Here is a 19,261-nt window from a genome sequence, read left to right as displayed (position 1 = left end):
ACAACTACCTCCCCCAAATAGAGTCACCAGCTGGGAACAGAGAGTTTAAATGATTGAGAATATTTTGTGTAACAGCTATTCTCCCAAATGTCATGAACTCAGTGTGTTTTCCAAGCGACACGATCTGGCCTTAGTCCAGCATGGAGTTCAAGAAGGTTCACATAAAACAGAAGCAAGCAATAGCATGAAATAGGTAAATGGGACCCTGAGGAAATCTCTCCCACTGAGGTAAGAGGTATCCCAAAAGACTCAGAGAGATAAACTGTGGAAAGAGCCACATCAGCAGTGACATTCAGTCAAACAGTACAGGGCCGGCACCAGTCACTCAATGACATCCAGAAATTTTCACCACAAGTATGTCCACTTCTGTTTCTGAAATGTGCAATCCTCCTATGCCATTCATTTTCTCACATTTCAAAGGACCAGTAGGTCTTTTGAAACTACTACTTCCTCTGAGTCCTGTAAGGAAGCTGGAGTCCACTGAGATGGGCAGGAGAGGGCAGGGGCTTTGGTATGTGACCCAGGGCAGGCAGGGCAGGCCAGTGGCATCTCTCCTCAGGAAGGCCAGGGTACCGGGTTTTTAAGACGTGCAAGTGACATCAAACCCAAATCATGCAGGCCTGCTCATGACAACAGAGTTAGGGGACCTGGACAGCCAGACCAAGGGATGGGCTGCAAAAACAGATCACGGAAGCTGACATGGAGTCTTACCTTTAAAGTCAAACTGGTAGATGTTTTTTAAGGATTCATGAAGAAAATAAAAGCTTCCTAGTGCCTGTAGGAGGAAAGACAAACACAGAGTCAGGGCAGTGTGGGTTCTCTACTATGTGAGGTTCCCAGCCACAAAAGAAGCTTCTGCAAGGACAGCAGAGGAGACAAACTCACTCATCCCAGCACTGAGGCAGAGGGGGCTGCAGGTGGGCACCCAGCGCAGTGCAGAGGTGAACTAGGCAGCTAGGGCCAGCACTGTCCAAACACCAAGCAGACAGCTCGCGAGTCTCCTCACAGCATTGCTGTCCCAAGCTGCCACATTCCAGGCTGTAGACATTTTCATGATATCCCCAAGAGATCCAGGCTCATCTCCCCATAGCTTAACAGATCCCTCAGCTGATTCCACAGCTTAACACTACCATCTATGACCACAGCACAGCCACAGATGAGTTTACTATTATGAGAAATAGAGTCTGAAATACAGAATATAGTACAGAGTATAGAAGTTAGTCAACTCCCACCACAAATGTCCCCAAAGGAAAAGTCTGGGACCCCAACTAAAGTACTCACACAGTAAGGTTCAGTTCCCCAACTCAGTGCCTACATGGAGACAGATCTGGTCACCCAGCCCAATGTCCACACAAGGGTGGGTTTGGTCCTTCTTTCTCAGCATCCACCTAGGAATAGCCTGGTCTATATATGCCATCAGAGCCCAAGGACAGCAAAGTAGGAGGCCAAGACCATGTCTGCTAGCAGCACAGAAGGCTTTTTTGGACTTTTAAAGGTAAAGTAATACTGCTTGGTGTAAAGCTTTTCCCCTGGCCACTACAACTTAACAAAACTCTGATTACCAGTGCAGAAAACTCCAGTCAAGTCTTTCATTTGAGCTGCCCAGTGTGAGGGCTTGTTGATATGACATCACCATGAAGCTGGTAAGCCAGTACGTGGAAGTCTACTGCTTCCTTCCTGAAGTGACAATGGCCACTCCACAGTGGGCTGGGGCAGGGCTTCATCCCACTCTTCCTTTATGGCATCTTATATCCTCCTCAATCCCCAGAGACCTATTACTCATCCCCCAGCCCTCTTTCCTACACAGCTCACTCTGTGCTTTCAGTCCCAGGATCCAGGGTCCTCTGAAGTCCTGTGGTCCTTCCCTTCACTCCTCCTCCTGTCCACCCACATCTTGCCAGGCATCCCTTCACAAGGTGCTCTGTTCATCACACCAACTCTTGTCTCCAGAAGACTCCAGGGCTCTGCTGGTTCACATCTTCTGTTCCCATTTGTACTGTGGCAGGAAGATGCCTCTGCTCTGTGGATGGTCCAATCAGATCCACTGAGTCACGTGTTCCTCTGCTCATACACGTGTAAGTGAGGCACCTTCACAGCAGAACCTGGAAGGAGCCAGCCTCCAGTTTACCTTCTTGAGGCTGCATCAGTAGAAAGACCATGGTTCATATAGATGCAGAGACTGAGTCTCCTCTATGGGCCAGAAGAGAAAATTGGAGGCCTGAGCCTAGCATGAACCTAACACCTGCTCCAGGCCCACATGATACACAGCCCTGTGGAGGATGCCTCTCTATCTGCCTAGGTCAAGAGAGATTAGAGAGTGTAATGAAGTATGAGTTTATGATAAAATGGACACTAACTGCAATGAATACAACCAAAAGTGCAGTTCTTAGAATCAGAATGTCCACTATTAGCTCTAATGAATACACATTAGAAGTCAAAGTTCAACCCAAGTTTCCAGGGCTCTCACCACTGTATCCATACAGCCAGGACTCAATCCATCACTGGGCCCAGGGTCTGTGTGGTGGTATAATCTGGTAAGGCCCCTGGACATAGAGCATGTTGATAGTATGCCTTTCACATCTTGGAATACTGACTCCTTGCCTCTTCTGCTATAAACAATTAAAATACACTTACATACTTACAAACCTGTCACTGGTGCTTATTAATTATCTGCTAATGAGCAGCAGCCACCCTCTACTGTGTTTCTGCCACTGCTATGAGTGTTGGGCAAGATCCCTGATATCCCCAAAGGCTAGGGCAGCAAACTAAGAACTGCTGACAAGCTCAGTGTTGGGATGCTAAGGTTGGCCATAGTCCAGGCTCCCACTCTGAGTCCCAGCTAAGTGGCTAGATGACAGGGAGTGTGTACAAGAGATCTAGTTGGTCAAGTGGACCTACTTGCTAGCCCCCATCAGCCACACTGGCAGTGTTGTCAAGCACACCTTTCAAGGGGAGTGCAGCCATCCACAGACACACAACCTCAGGGGGAGCGCGGCCAACCAGGTACACTCTAGCCTCAGGAGTGCAGCAATTCATGGACTCTCCAGTCTGGTGGAGAGTGCAGCCAACCACCTATCTCCATTCGCTGAATGTAACAGTGGTAGGTGGGGCTTGCAGACACAGGAGAGTCAGAGCAGCCAACCACCTATCTCCATTCGCTGAAGGTAACAGTGGTAGGTGGGGCTTGCAGACACAGGAGAGTCAGAACAACAATGGCCAACTACTATTTCCAAGTTTAATGCAGAGCAAGGAAGCAATGTGCTTTGCTGTACTCCTGATATGGCCACCGACAAACCTGGGAGTCTCCTGGTCTAGAGTAGGAGCCCACACAGAAGAGACATTAAGCTATTCATTGGGAACACCTCCATCACTGTGCGTTCTCAAACAAATGTGACAAACAAATTGGTTTGGGCAATTTATCATTTCTGCTGGGATGTCAGCAGCAAATAGCACACCATTAACCTAGGCTCCTGTGTGTGGCCGGCTCTTCCAGCTCTTCCAGGGAATGGCTTAGTCTTAAACCCAAGCCATATGGACCCATCAACAGAGATACTCAACGGTGCCATTTGTCTTGCAGATCCTATGAATGAGGAGATCACACAAGCATCTCCTACACGTGATCCTAATATGGGAACAGCCTGCTTCACCTGTGGCCAGATGCCCTGTGAAAATGATGGGCAGCGTCCACAGCACTGTGGGCACAGCACTGAAAGCACTCAGTGTGCCTCTGCGGAAGATTCTCAGGTGCCAGCGCTGTGACCACTGCCCGAATAGATGAGCAAAGGACAATGAGGCTATAGCAGAAAGACCAGGGACCTCTCTGCACAAGCCAACTGTGTTCACTAAGGGCAATACAGAATATTGTATTGTATAAGGGATAAAGTGTCTCCAGCTCCAGGGTTTTGCTTTTTTAAATAAAATCAATCTCTGAGCAGAAAAGGCTTTGTAAGATATAATAATAAAGTAACCTTTAGGCCTGCAACCAGAGATCCAAATTAGATATAATTAGGTATTTGAAATTAGAATTGACAGAATAATACAGCATGAGTAGGCTGAACCAACTTTACCTCACCTACTCCTCCCCAGGAGTAGACTACACACATATAACTCCCCTGTACCTGGCAGATGCCCTCACCCCAAGGGAAGGAGGTGGCCTCACCCCACTATGCTGTCATTAAGGGCACACAGTTTCTCAGGATCAACCCCTGATAGAGGCTGGGGCATTGTCATTTCCATATTGTACAACTAAAACTAAAACTAAAGAGGTATCACATTGTCTTCTCTGAGGTTTCCTCCTCCTCCTCCTCCCCCTCCTCTTCTTCCTCCTAGGGTGGCCTTACCCCATCCTTGGTTGGTAAGGCCACATGCATTACACTGGCCCTTTCTTGGAGGTCCTCTGGTGGCTGTACAGTCCCCCCTTTCAGAACCTGAATCTCTCCAATCTGGATGTAGCTATCCCTCCTCTCCTCTTGCTGCCCTGGAAAGTACGGTCTTCCCTGACTCGTCCAGCTTCCCTGCTTGCCTCTTGTCTCCCCAACACCTATTTCCACTTCATCTACAGGTTGGACAGACCATACACCCACTGTCTATCTCTAATTTCCCTTCTCTGTAAATGCTAAGCCATCAGCTCCAAATGGGTGCTGCTCTGTCACTGCTATTGACCCTGTAGGTCCCTCTGCAGCCAGTTGTCTGCCAGTCTTCTCTAAGTACATACCCTCTGCCCTATGCGCTCACACAAATCAGCATACCTGTCACTCACAGGGCTCTAGCACTGCTGGCCATGAAGCATGGGCTAGCCAAGGTCTCTGCCATTGGGGTCATGACATGCCTTCTTTCTCCTCTTCCAGGTGATTCTCACAGGAGCCCCCTGCTATTCCAAGTCTCCATGGAAACACTATCCTCCTAGCAGCACAGCCCAGCCCAGCACCTAGTTATTCCTTTGAAATGCTGCATACCTCGACTTCCTGCTGATCTATAGACTTGTCTCCTTACTGGGGGAAGCTTATTGAGGGCAGGAATGTGACAAGTCCCCCAGAACAGATTAGTTCCTGGAGGAAGTCCATCAGCACAGTGCCCTTGGGGTCCAGTGCCTGAGCAGCTTTGCCTCCTATACTCAACTGTCTGCTAAAGTCTCAAAAGTGACCTGAAGCACAGCTTCTGAGAAGCTGAGGGTGTTCACAAAAAGTACATTTTTGACCATACCCCAAAGGTAAGACCTGAGTGTACTGGCTTTAAAACAATTTAACAGATTGAGTAATAAATCAGAGCAAAGTTATTGTAACATTCATTAGATTATAAACAATAATAAATGAAACAAAGCTTTCGTTTCAATCAATGTAGAGCTTTATTGATCCTTCCCTGTATAATAAACTCAGGAGCAGCCAATCTAATTGGATGAGGCAGCATTACCGCCTGTCTCCCTAGCATTACTTGGGGTGGGAGCACGTGGGAAAGGCAGCATTTAGCATGTCGCTGTCACAGGGTGTCCTCCTCTATAACCCACACAAACTGAGAGCTGATGCACTTCGGCTTCTAGGGCTGGACAGGAGATGATGGCAAAAAGCTGCTCCCTCCCCACCCCTGACCCCCAGCACCAAGTCCCATCCAGGATGGCCGTTGGCCCGAGAGATGCACACATAATTTCATTCCATCTCCCATCCAACATCCGACATTAGAAGTTAATTAAATTGGTTGTCCACTGTATTCATCCACTTACAAAGTTAATGATATTCTGTCCCTGAATTAAGGAGCATTTTATAAAGCGTGCACCATGGGAGCTGGCATGTTGTACATGGGGTGCTGAACCCTGTCACAGCTCCTGGTTGTTGCAGCTCCAATTAGGCAGCCTGGGAAGGGCAGGGCCCTGTCTGCCAGGGCAAAGCACTAGTCATCCTGACAGTGAGGGTAAACACTGCACACAACAGCCACTTAATATCTCATGTGGGACTACAATAAATTCCACCAGATAAGTACGCCTGTTAACATGTCACATTACCATAGTGTGGAGCGCCAAAACAGAACAAGACAGGCTGTGGGAGGGGCATATACCCCGAGGGTGTGGATAATGACAGGCGGGGTAAGAAAGAGTAGTTCCTGCTAGGATGAGACACCTGGGCTCTGTGAGGGGTGGGGGTGGGGTGAGGGTGGGGATACTGGTTTGTTTTTGTTGTCAACTTGATACAACTAAAGTCAACTAGGAATAGGGAACCTTAACTATAGAACTGTCTCAGTCAGACTGGCCTGTAGGCATGTCTGTGGGAGCATTTTCTTGCTTGTTAATTGATGCAGGAGGGGCAGGTCCACTGTGGGCAGTGCCATCCCTAGGCACTGGTCCTAAGCTGTATATGAAAGGTAGATGAATAGGAGCCTGGGAGTAAGCTAGAAAGTCTGGCAGCCACAAGTGGGCACCACCAAACCTGGAACAGAGAGAAATGGTCAAGCTGGCTGTCCTGCTAGAGTTAATATTGCTGTGAGGAAACACAACAAACAAAGCAACTTGGAGAGGAAAGGGTTTATTCAGTTTCCGCTTCCACAACACTGTTTGTCATCAAAGGAAGTCAGGACAGGAACTCAAGCAGGACAGGGATCTGGAGGTATGAGATGATGCAGAGGTCATGGGGGAGTGCTGTTCACTGGCTTGCTCAGCCTGCTTTCTTTTAAAACCCAGAACCACCAGCCCAGAGATGAGACCACCCACAATGAGCTGTTCCTTCCATTAATTAAGAAAATGCCCAATAGCAGGATCTTATAGAGGAATTTCCTCAATTGAGGCTCTCTCCTCTCTGATGACTCTAGCTTCTGTCAAGTTGACACAAAACTATCCAACACAGTGGTTACATCATAGGCCTGGGTAGCCACTGAGTGTGAGCATGTGGACAGGGCTGTCCTAAAATAGAAACTAGGGGTGGAGGAGAGAGCAGGGATGAAGTCCCATGAGTGTAGGGCAAGAAGGAGAACTACTAGACAGAGGAACAAGGTATGGATAAGGGATAAGAAATAGGGGGCACAGAGCAACCAACAGGGGCAAGAAGTGATCAGAGGGGACAGTGGGTGGCCACAGAGAAGCCAAGGATAGGCTGCAGTGTAGGGGTGGGCCAGGGGGCGAGCACAGGTGCACAATGCAACCACCATGGTAAAAGCACTGGAGAAACCATAAGCCCCCACTCTATGGAAGCCAGCAGTGATGCAGGGAGCCAAAGCCACACCGTCAGGCGGATTGTGAATCATTCTGATCATGCATGGCTTAACTGTCTCCTCATGCTCCCTTTGATATTTCAGAGAGGCTGGACAACCAAGGTCAGAAAAATGAACAGTAAGAGGAGAGTAGGGAGGATGGTCCTCCACTATGTCTTGCAGCTGAGGATGGGCAGTGCTCCCCAGGACAGGTCATTTCCAACTTGACTGAAGACATCAAGTGTGCACTAAAAATGGACAAGTACCACAGCAGAACTAAGACACAGTCTGCACAGCCAGCAGGTGTCTGCTTGGCTCAATTTCATGTTATCCTGGGTGGCTGACGACCACAGATGGGAAAGCAAGTCCTGCTGTTGGTTTCACTGTGGAGAGAGGTGTACAGACACAAGAGTGAAGTCTTGCAGAATTTATGCAGCGTGCTGTGCCCATTACATGCCTCTGCCGTGATGAAAAAGGACGCCAACCCTGAGGCTTTCTGCATAGTTAATGTAGACAACACTAGGTGAGGGTGGGGCTTCCCGCACAGGCGCCTAGACCTTCACTGGCATCCCTGAGGTACCTTCCTCTTAGACTTAGAGCCTATGTAACCTAGATGCTTTTTTTTTTTTTTTGATAACATATAGTTTGCAGACTGAGTTTTGATAATATAAAAATCAACTTAAAATAACATCTAGTTTTAATTATTAAATTTATTAAGTCATTCTTTTTCTATATCTGAATGGTTTCAGAAGTCAATCAATAAAACTTTCGTGGTAATTAAATTATATGAGTTTACATCACTGTTACTTACAGCCCTGCCTTCTCTTTTGGCTTCTAAAAAAATCATTAGCTTTTCGATTACAATCCCAGTTATGTGCATTATGGATATAGGATAATTAAAGCACAATGCACTTTAAGAGAGGCCAGCACCAAGCAAGACTTGTTTACAAAATACCTCCTGCCATTAGCGAAGTGCAGGACACAGAAAACACTGCAGGAAGGCTTTAATTGATTTTTGAATTTCAATTATATTGGAAAACTGCCTTCTACTTCTGTTTCAACTCATTTACCTTAGTTCCCGGCCTGAGGAAATGCTACCACGGTGCGTGAGCTCTGGGTCCTGATGGCCACACTTCACATTCCTTGGCTGTCACTCTTCTCAGGCTCCAAGGCCTTGAAGTGAGGACGCACTTGCTCCTGTCCTTTGCGATGGACCTTCTCTCTCACAGGTGATCTGTCTTACAGACCTGACACACTCAGACAGCCCCATATTTGCCACCTTGCTCCTCTCCATCCCTCCCTCCCTTCTTCACTTGGGTGGCTGTCTGAAGAGCAACCTTCGACATTTATCATCTCTTCTGTGGGCCTGCTGGCCATGAGTCCTTTCTGATCTCATGTGAGTAAGATGTCTTTCTTGCCTTAATTGTCCCCTCCCTTTGATTTTGGGTGCAGAATCTTGCTATGTAGCCCAGGCTGGCCTGGATTATGGCCTGCACTACAGTCTTAGGATTTCTACTGTGATGAACACCATGACCATAAGCGACTTGAGGAGGAAAATGTTTATTTCTCTTCCACATCACAGTCCATTACTGAAGAAGTCAGGGCAGGAACTCTAGCAGGGTGGGAACATGGAGGCGGGAACTGATGCAGAGGCCATGAAAAAACACTGCTTGTTCTGTTTGCTCCTTATGGCAACTGTCTTTAACTCTAGTTCCATCACCTTCTTCTGGTTCTTCAGGCACCGGGTACACATGTGTGTGTGGTACACACACATGTAGGTAAAACACATATAATAAACAAACAAACAAACAATTTAACAAATTATCTCTCTACCCTTGCATTCTTCCTCTCTGTCTGTTTGCTGGGCTTCTCTTACACCAGACAACTCTGAGCCATGTACACTCCATGATGTGCGCCCTACATGTGGCTTACCCCACATGGTATTTCCTTCTGTTCTACTGTACTTCACTGAGGATGTTTTCATCCCTGCAATGCAAAGCATGTGTAAAAACCTGTTTGACTTTAAAGATCTGGAGTTGCTCTCACCAAATGAGCCCACTTTGCCCACCCAGGAAAGTGACAGTGGTGACAGAAGCAGGGTGGCAAGCCTGGTAGGTGAGTAAGGCTCCCTCCCGGTGCTTGTGCCCAGGAGATTGGAGAAGATTGCTGTTGAGGTCTACAGGAGCCTGTCCTCAAGCTCTGATGATCTAAATATGCGACAGAGCACCCCTAGCTGAGAGTTTCATTGGCTGGAATTACTCCACCCTGCCCTGCTCCTGAGCATACAGCAGAGGCCTAGCCTGAGGACTCCCTGTGTAACCTGTGCTGGCAGCAGCCTCTTCTGGGTTCGGGACTCATCAAGCTCCTGAAATGCTGTGTGTTTCCTTTCTACAAGTCAGGGAAGGTGAAATCAGCGCCTGATACCTCATATTCCTGTGCTTACTGAGCACTATGAGCACTATGGGCTGCTGTCAGCAGTGTCACCTCTTCTCAACCTATTTCTTTGACACATAAGAGTGAGTCCTCAGATGATGCCAGAATACAAAGGCCTAGCACGGAGAGCTGCTAGCCTAGGGGCTCTCACTCCAGCTCCAACAGCAGGGGTGCAATCTCCGTGCTTTCAGTCCCCCACCCCAACATGCCTCCCCAGACCCAAACCATGACCTCTGCCCCAACCAGAAAGGAAGAACCAAGGCCACCCCAGAGGAAAAGGGGCCCTAGAATACTTTGTCCCTTGCCTGGTACTGTAGGCAGAAGGACCTGGTACTTTAAACATCCACAAGGAGACCTTCACCTCTTTTTTGAGGCAAATCACGAAGAACTCTTACGGGAAAGATGTCCAAAACAAGCTCTCTCCCACTAATGGCCTTGTTATAAATTAGACCTTACTGACAAAGACCAAGCAAAAGTGACACCCATCAATCGGATCTGCTGTTTGCACTTTCCAGACTCAGCACCACTGTTCTGACCTCACACGTGTCTGTCATTCTCATTTAAAGAAAGAAGTGGTGCCAGAATATCAGGAAAAAAGCAGAGGAATACAGGTCAAGGAAGATGGGTGACCCCAGAGATGCACCACTGCAGGGCCTCCTGGAAGGCCACTGAGGATGGCTGCAGCTGAGTCAGAGGCAGACACCAGGGTTGGAGACCAAGTAAGTCTTCTTACTGCTAGTCTTACAGGTAAGTGATTACAAGCCTTGGGGAGAAGGAGGATGGCAGGTGACATATGAGATTCTGATGACACAGAGTATCCAGGTTACAATGGAAATTTTATTTCAGAAGGTTGGACATCGAGGTTTTGGTGGAGGCAGAGAGAGAGATTTTTCTGGAAGAGAGTTGTGACCAGGGGAAGAAGTAGAGGTTGGAGAGGAGAAAGGGCTAAGGAGGGGCAAACCATGCAGGGCCAGAGAATCTGAGGCATTGCAGGATTGAGAGTGGGGCTCCTTGTAGTTCAGCATAAGCTAGAGCCAGAGGAAACAGCATAGGTGAGGGAGAGGTGAGCTATACATAACAAGACAGAGCCAGTAAGGACAGACTGTGGCTGAGTCCTGAATTGGAATGGAGACTGCTCAGGTGGAGTGGGCTGAGTTTCTGCCAGGCTGGAACTGAAGCACACAGTTGTCTCTCAAGAACTACACTGGGTCTCTGCAATCTAACACAAGTTACGGTACAACAAAGGAGACAAAGGAGAAGAGAGAGAACGTGGAGGAACCAGCTCTTCTAGAATTAAGCTCTGGTTCCCACACATTATATAAACCACACTGGCCTCTAACACAGAAGTGGCCAGAGTGGAGAGGTGCTGCATGGCTCCATGGCTATGAGTCTCACTAGTCTGCGCTTATTATGGTGTACAGTGCTCTACAATAACCCATCAACTGAAAGAGAGGAGAACGAGAAAAGGTTAACCCAGTCACATCTAGCTGCCAGTCCTTCAGGCCTCTGAGGCTTATTACTTCTGGTTTATAAAATGGGATTTGTAACTCCCTCTCACTCCCTTTTACTGTTAATAAGTTGTACAGTGAAGAAAAATATGTGTGTGGCCCATGTTCCAGTTCAAAGGGGCTGCAGTGGGGTGTAGTGTACTGGCACCATCTGTGGCCCACTTGCCTGAAATCTGCTAGTTAGTGTTACACACTACTTTATGCTCAGCATCCCAGGTTTGCCCTAGGTGACAATGGCCAAGGGTTGAAAACGACACCCAGCAGGTGGGTTGTGCTTAGTTCCAGTGGCTGCCAGGAGTCCTGTGGGTTCACAGAAGTACTCATGAAAGGCTATAGAAATCAACAAACCACAAGTGTGAGCAAAAGGGGCTGTAACTACTAAGCTGTGTGACAAGTCCTTAACTTCTGAAGCGGGAAGATTTCCAGGAATGAGGAGTGCCCCTCTAGCACCCCACATAGTGCAATAAAGGGACTGTCCAGACTCTGGCCCACAGGCAATAGGGAGGCCTCCTAGCACCCCTGTGCACAGCAGCAGTAGGAGGCTCTGGCTCCTCTACACTTGCAACACTGTGACCTGGCCCCTGTGCACAGTCTCAATGCTGAGCCCCACTAACATCCAGGAAACGTTTGCAATGATGAGCCCTTCTAACGTCCCATGCACACTCCTGCCCACCTGGAGGGGAAGCATCAGCACTCTTTCAGTTCCCTGATTATACTTTAATTAAATCTCCAGCCCGCAGTTTAAAATAAAGCCATTATGGATAGGGACCAAGAATTTCATCACTCCCTGGTGAGAATAAAAATCAATCACTTAAGTTTTTATGATGTAACCTAAGAAAAGTAGACCTTTCTGAGGTTAAAAGATTTGATGGGTTCTCATTTTAGCCGAAGAAATCTGTCTGATGCTTCTGTTTCTGAGACAGAAATGCCTTCTTCCTTCTTGTAGTCCCAACCTAGCAGCATCTAATAGTTATAGCAACAAGTCTGCCCAAGAAAACTTAAAAACTGGAATGTGGGGCAACGGGCTACCATCCATAGCACAGGCGTGACATCTCATGCTACCTGTCTAAACACAGGGGTGTGAGACTAAAGTCTGGGCTACCCTTAAAATGTCAACAGTAGTGCATGACACACCCTTCTCCCACCTTTTCCCATACCTTGTTCTCACCCCTGGACTGCCTGCAAAGGCCTACAGATGTGGGAACATTCAAAAACCGGGAGTCGCTCTGCTGGATGCCAATTGGAAATAAGAAAAAATAACAAACACTGATAAAAAGTTGCACCTGAAAAATCTCCACTCTAACTTATGCTTAGTGTACTTAGCAAAAGGTCAGAGCTCCCGAATCTGCTGGATAAATAAACGCCAGCAAGGCGGATGAATCACTGGAGAACTGGCGCATGGCAGCGAATGAATAACCTGCAAATGCGTCCCAAACCCCATTATTTCCCCTTTTCCAGGAGCCCAAGATTCATGTCCTCGCATGCCGCCAGTTCATTACTAAGAACTATCATCCCTCTTCCGGCGCAGGCCAGGCAGTGTGCACAGCCCCTTGAGGACCCTTTAATGTTTAATTCCCCATCATCCGCTCCGCTGAACAGCTTAATCTCTGCTTGTATGATCAATACTATATCAGTGTAAATTAAAATGACAATTTTAAAGTAATTAAGCCTGTTAATGCTCGATTCAAATGTCATTATTTGCACTGGGGATCGAGGAGAAATCACACCGTGTCTGAGGTGACAGGAAGACGCTTGAGCCTCCTCACCCTGCTGCATGGTGCCACTGGAGGCTTTAGCAAAGCGGATTAACTTCTGCCTCGCCCTGCCAGGGTGCCTATCCAATTTCTAAAGAGGATAACACAATTTGATGAATTTAATTCCAGCTACAAACTCAATTATTGTGATAATAGATGAAAACTGGGAGGAGACTCTAACAAGGCCTACGTTTTACAAATACACTTACCTCCACAATGGGATGCGGCAGCAATGGCCTGATTTGATTTGTCCCCTCTCTTTTGAAACCCCTTTAAATAATTATGATGGTTGGAAGGACAGCCAACATTTATTAAAGAGACTTGCTCCAACCCAAAGGGTCTGTGGTTTAGACAATCTGGGTCACATGCAAGTGCTTGCTGTCCCACGCTGTACAGCAGCATTTATGAGACAAGCTCTGTCTTATCATTACATTGCAGGACTCAAAGAGATACATAAAACTCGTCAGCCATGGACCAGAACTGCCTGTCCAATCCTGCTGCTCAGTCCCAGCTCAGGAACCAGCAGCCAGGTATCTTCTTTCTGGGTAGACAATGGGGACATTAATACAAAGAAAATTAAGGGAAAAAAATCACCACTCTGCTCTGATTCTCAGGAGCCAAGTGCACAGTGGGAGTGGGATGCTCAGATCTTCCCACACCAGCACTTTTCTGCCTGAGGGTTGGGGCTGCCTCAGGCACAGTGACCGTCAGTGGGTTTTATTCATTACATCAGCAATAAAAATTGACAACCAAACATTCATTTCAAGATGAAGAGCAAAGTGTAACAATTTCCGTTTGAGAGACGTCTGTACACTGAATGGCCAATCTTTCAGACCTACTCAGATAACTGCAGCCCCGATCTGCTATGGAGTTGGAGTGAAAGGATACATACTGAAACTATATAAATTTCAAACATGCTGTAACAAGGGAGGCATACAGTTAGCTTTCACATGCCCCACATCAAATGACACTTCATTTTCTTGATCCTGCATATAAAACCTTGGGTTCCACAAGATCATGTCCCCCTCCAACAATCACTGGTAGAAATCCGTTTTAAGATGAGTAAAAATACAGACTATGTTCAGATGGGTCTCCTTTCCTGCTGCATATAACTACTTCCCAAAGTCCACAGGCAAGAACTAGAGAAAAAGTTACCCTCTGTCAGAACTTCTTATGCTGTGCAAACAGCTGAGTGGAAGCCAGATCTTCAGATATTTTGTTTTAAAAAAAAATGTAATATGGGACCAAGGGAAAAAGTTACACAGAAAATTCCTTCAAGTTTTACCACCGCTTTGCCGTGTGTAAAATGAGAAATGGCTAATGAGAAGCTCTGTGGGTATCAGCACTGATAACCTGAGTTTGATCCCTGGACCCAAAGGGTAGCAGGAGAGAACCAGCTCCTGAGAGTTGTCTTCTAAGCTCCTGTCACCTGCACAGTCACACAGTCACCTACACACAGAGAGAAAGACAGACAGACAGACAGACAGACAGACACACACACACACACACACACACACACACACACACACACGGATACTTTTAAAAATGAAAGAAAAAACTAAGATCCTCTCACAAAATGCAACGGACAAGAACATGGGAAGCTGGCTTTGTTTGGGAAGGGTATTTTCATAACTGACAGGAACGGCTCCCTATGTCCCAGTAGCTTTATGGTGCACTGCAGTGACCCTGAGACATCTAGGATGATGCTCTCTGCTGATGATGGTGGCCTGGCATTCCTGTGTAGCCTGTGTAAGAACAAGCAGCATCTACAAAGGTGGGGCCTGGCTATGGGAGGTTCCAAAGTGGGGCCCGTGCCAGACAGTTATGTTTACTCTTCAGGGGTTAGGGTACCCACCCAGCCACCCATTTACCACAGTTTTTCCCTTCAAGGAAACTGAGAAGTTCTCTCATGAACAAATGAAAATGTCCCTTGGCAGGACCAACTAGAGAGTGAGAACTTAGGCACAGATGCCATTACCCATGTCCTGGGTTATCCCTTTATATAAACAGGACTCTGTCTAAAACTATACAGCAACAAGTAGTTAGTCTAAGGGGCATGGATCTAAAACAGATGAGGACCAAAGAACATAACCCTAACCACCCAGCGGAGGCACAGTGAGAGCCCACTCTTAACCACCACACCCCTGCAGACATCACACTGACCTACACCCAAATGTGTACATACTTAGGGACTGGAGACTAACCAGAAACCAGACACTGCTCAGCAAGCCTGCCCCTGATCACCATCTCATAGCTAAAGGGGCAGCAGGGTACAACTCTGCAAACATGATTAGAGCACACACTGATCAATCACTTGTGCCCACCGTGCAACTTGGTTACCTGGCTCACAGACCCTCTCCGACTGGGACTGATTTTCAAGAAACATATTATACAGGTTGGTGCCAGGCCACATTCCAGACACTGAGTTACAGAGAAGAACATGGTTGAGGACTTGATGAGAGTGCAAAGGCCTAGTCACTGAAGCCACATATACCTGGCATACATGCAGACACTCTGACCTGGGCCCACAGCAGGAGGCACAGCTATCGTCTAATGAAAACCTTTGAAGAGAAAAGGCCCCACCTAGAGCATCCTTCACTGGAGTGCTGGAGGCCCTGCAAACTGGGCTCCTGGAGGACAATGAGCCAGGATTCAGGCTCCTGCATCTGAGGTCAAATTTGCCACTGCGATGTGAGATGACTTAGTCCCTATAAGCAGTGTAAAAAACATCTCAGTAAGACCAAGGCATACGCAAGGCAGAGGTTACACTGCTGCAAGTCCCAGGAAAAGTCTAGACAAGCAGGGCTAGGCTCACAGGGGACTCTAGTGAGGCGTCACTTGAGGCTAAATAAATAGAACGAGCAGCTACACTGTGAGCACCAGGACTATTTTTTTTATGTCTACTGCTTCAGTGATTTTCTGTCAAAAAATGCTAACAAGCATCAAAGTCCTTAAGAGCTTTACAATCTTTCAGTTTGTTCACCAATACATTTCCTGCAGTGTATTTGTTTCCTAGGCTCATGTGACATGGCCCTCGATCATGCCTGTCTACAGCCTGATGGATCTGCCGCCACCGAGCACCTGGCTCAGCTTCACCAAAGACCTGTTAGGGACTTCTTACCAGAGAGCACAGCACAAAGATAGAGACATGGAAACCGAGGCCCTAGGTGGGAAACAGTCAGGCTGGCCTGGATCAGCAGGCTGGGAGTGTGAAGCCTGCACCACCCCACCCCATACCACCCTGTGCTCATGACAGCCACAGGCTCCCTGTTCCCACTGCCCTTCTGCCCACAGAAACCAGGACCCCAGACTCAGAGCTGACTGACACAGCTGCTACCTATGTGACCTATGGGATTAGGAGGGAAGGCCAGGGCAGATTAGAAGCCATGATTGTGAATACGGGCCCCTGCAGGCTTTGGGTAGAGCGACCAGAGAGACTGCCTTACTGCAGACATAGCGTCCATAGTTTTGGATGTGGAGGACACCTGGGGCGGACAAGTAGGGCCATGGAGTCAGGTGTCACACTTAGCTGGGGAAGATGGGTGGTGCCACATAACTGACTAGGGGTCAGCAGGGCCCATGTGCCTCACTGCCCTCAGATGAGGCTTCTCCCTGGTCCACATGCTCTCACACAGAAGACAAGGAAGTACAGCGGTTTTCAAGCTGCGGGATGAGCTCCTCCTTTGTGAGGAGATCAAACAATTCTTTCACAGGGATTGCCTAAGACCATTGGAAAACAGATATTTACACTAGGATTCATAACAGGAGCAAGGCTACTGTTATGAAATAGCAACAAAACTAGTTTTAGAGTCCAGGGTCGCCAAGATGTGAGACTGTATTAAAGGGTCACATCATTAGGAAAGTTGAGAACCACTCCTCTAGTACCAGGCCCAGGTTCAAGTGTGAGGCCTAAGGCTTTATTTTATGTTTTACACCTTCTGTGACATATGGGTCCACCTATAATTGGAACCTGGCCCCAGAAGCAGTCCAGAGTCCAGATGTGAGGAGGTTTCCTCACTTGTAAATCAGACACCGTCAGCACACTGCAGGGAAGGCACTTGGTACTGGAAGCCAGGGTATTGATTTGAAGGGACACCCAGGGCCAAGACACTGCCCTTGTGGCCAGCAGGTGAGCACCGTCTACTGTCACCTGCCATATCTGTGTCTTACTGACAAGTCTGTTCAGATCTCCCCCACCATGTTAAAAATCAGGTCCTTTGCCCTACTTTTACTGATCACTAATGGTTATTTACATAAAGAACGTCAAGTGAAATTCTTAGTCAGATGTTTTGCAAATGTCTTATGGGCTGCGAGCTGCATCATTTGAGAATGACTGCCTTCCAAAACTTCCTGCTTGCCAGGTTCTGCATCACTTCTTCCTCAGGTTTGTAACCACATGGAAATTAATTTCTATAGTCTCTGGTGAAAGCTGGGCTTTACCCACAGCAAATGGTCAGCTAAGGGCCATTCTTCCTTTATGCAGATCATTCCCTTATGACTGAACAGCTTGGACATCTCTGTCAAAATCAAAGATGGTATGCTCCTGTACTCCCAGCCCTCAGAAGGTTGAGGCAAGAAGATCAGAAGCCTGAGCCCAGCCTAACCCAGTTGATTCCAGAGTTTCCTTTCTAGCCTGTGTCCTGGATTTCTGGGTTTATGCTTGCACTCCATCGCCTTGCCCACTGCAGGTTTATAGGAAGTCTTGATCAGGCAAGATGGTTCCTCCAACTGTCCGTGTCAATGTTGTTGCGGCCACTGTAGGTTCTTTACACTTCCATAGTGAGTCCAGATTTTTGATTTCTACAAAAACTCTGTTCCAAGATTGACTAGAGTCACACTGAGGCATCATGCTGATCTTGGTAGAAGATACACCAATACCATTGAGCATTCCCCGAGCCTCAACAGGCTCAGGTTTCACTGATTTGTATGAGCCGCATGTGAAGGCTTTCCGGATACAGGCCTTAGATGGCACTGACCTAAGGCAGTCCTGAATAGTCCATACTTTGGTGCTAATATAAAGGGTAATGTTATCTAAATTTCAGCTTCCAAGAGAATCATTTACAAGTTGATAGCTTGCAAGCCACTGGACACAGGACAAGATGTCCAAGACCTAAATAAAGCACTTTCATGTTAACACGCCCAGTCCTGGTGGCCTGTGAGAGCACTGCACCCTGCTGGCTCACTGAGGGAACTGCGCTCTCATTTTCCAACACACTCCGTTCAAGACGTTGATCCTACACCTCCAGTGGTTTATGTTTGTCTCTAGATTGGATTCTCAAACCACAGCACAGAAGGTAAAAGTGTGTCCATAGGGGCATGGAGTGAGTTGGATGGAGGAACAGAGGGCACATGGAAAAGGACCAAAGCACGCTTCATTTATAGGGTTGGCCACACTCTGTCTGATTTCCACATGCCACTGGCCTTCACCCACCTAGGTCTGACCTTGCTTCTCATTTTGAAAGGTAGAAGACCAAAGTCAAGAAAAACAACAACGAATTGGGTTGGGTCACTATTGCTAGTCTACTCTGTGAATTTACTTCAATATTAATTTAAGGCTAGATCAGATAGGCCTTTAAATTAGTAACAACCAATCTGTCCACAGATGACTCCCGTTTTCCCCCAAGTCCCGCAGCAGTCCCCATTGACCACCTGGTCACACCCTACTTCCTCCTTTGATGCTCTAAGCATGGTAAAACTCTGACTTCTCTCCCTGCCAATCATGGTCAGATATTCTATGTGCCAGTGATGGAAGTCCCTTCCTGTGAAGCTTGATGCAGCTTCTGCTGCCTGAATGACAGGTGCTTCCTATATGTTCTCATGTGTGTTACTTAAGTGTCTGTTCCTTACATGTAGTATATAACATGGTACATGTTATGCGTAGTTAGCTCTGGGGCCCAACTGAAATTGAAAGCACAGGCTTCCCCTGTGCTGTGCTCTGGGCGGATTACTAAATTTCCTTGGCTCTACTTCTGCTAAGAACAGGCTAGTGTTCAGTAGCTGCCAGGACCCAGCTCAGGCAGTGCTGGCCACCAAGGGCTCCTTGGCAACTGCCAGAGTGTGAGCACTGCCTGCCTGGCATCTTCTAGTGTGGCCTGGCTCACCCATGTTTGCACAATGATGCCAACCTGGGATGTCAGCTACTGTACCCTGCAAAGTTCACAAAATGACCCTGTAGGAACCCAGGTAGCTGTGGTGGAGTGACTGGCCAGTAGGACTGATAGATGTAGCTGGCCAGAGCCAAGTGTTGGGGCTTCAAGGTCAGTGGAGACTTTGGTCCTTTAGCTGTGCTCCACACAACCCTTACTGAACTATCTGGCACAGAAAACCCCTTGTGGGGGGCTTCACTGGCCAGGTGAGCTGAGGGAACAACACATCACACTGATTTGTTCCTGT

The 19,261-nt window shown here is 47.6% G+C and overlaps 1 protein-coding gene across 4 annotated transcripts in view; it reads right to left on the bottom strand.

Annotated features, from left to right (window-relative positions):
• The window catches only part of Inpp5a (inositol polyphosphate-5-phosphatase A), a 184,426-nt gene that overhangs the window by 60,773 nt on the left and 104,392 nt on the right, over nt 1-19,261 (bottom strand). For all 4 annotated transcript variants that reach the window (XM_087577269.1, NM_001108923.2, XM_087577273.1 and 1 more), the window contains 1 exon segment: nt 712-775. In XM_087577269.1, coding sequence (XP_087433395.1) covers nt 712-775 — 64 coding nt within the window.

Source organism: Rattus norvegicus, chromosome 1, assembly GCF_021556685.1.
Source record: "Rattus norvegicus strain SHRSP/BbbUtx chromosome 1, alternate assembly SHRSP_T2T, whole genome shotgun sequence".
Classification (NCBI taxonomy): domain Eukaryota; kingdom Metazoa; phylum Chordata; class Mammalia; order Rodentia; family Muridae; genus Rattus; species Rattus norvegicus.
This window is presented reverse-complemented; position numbering and strand designations above follow the sequence as displayed.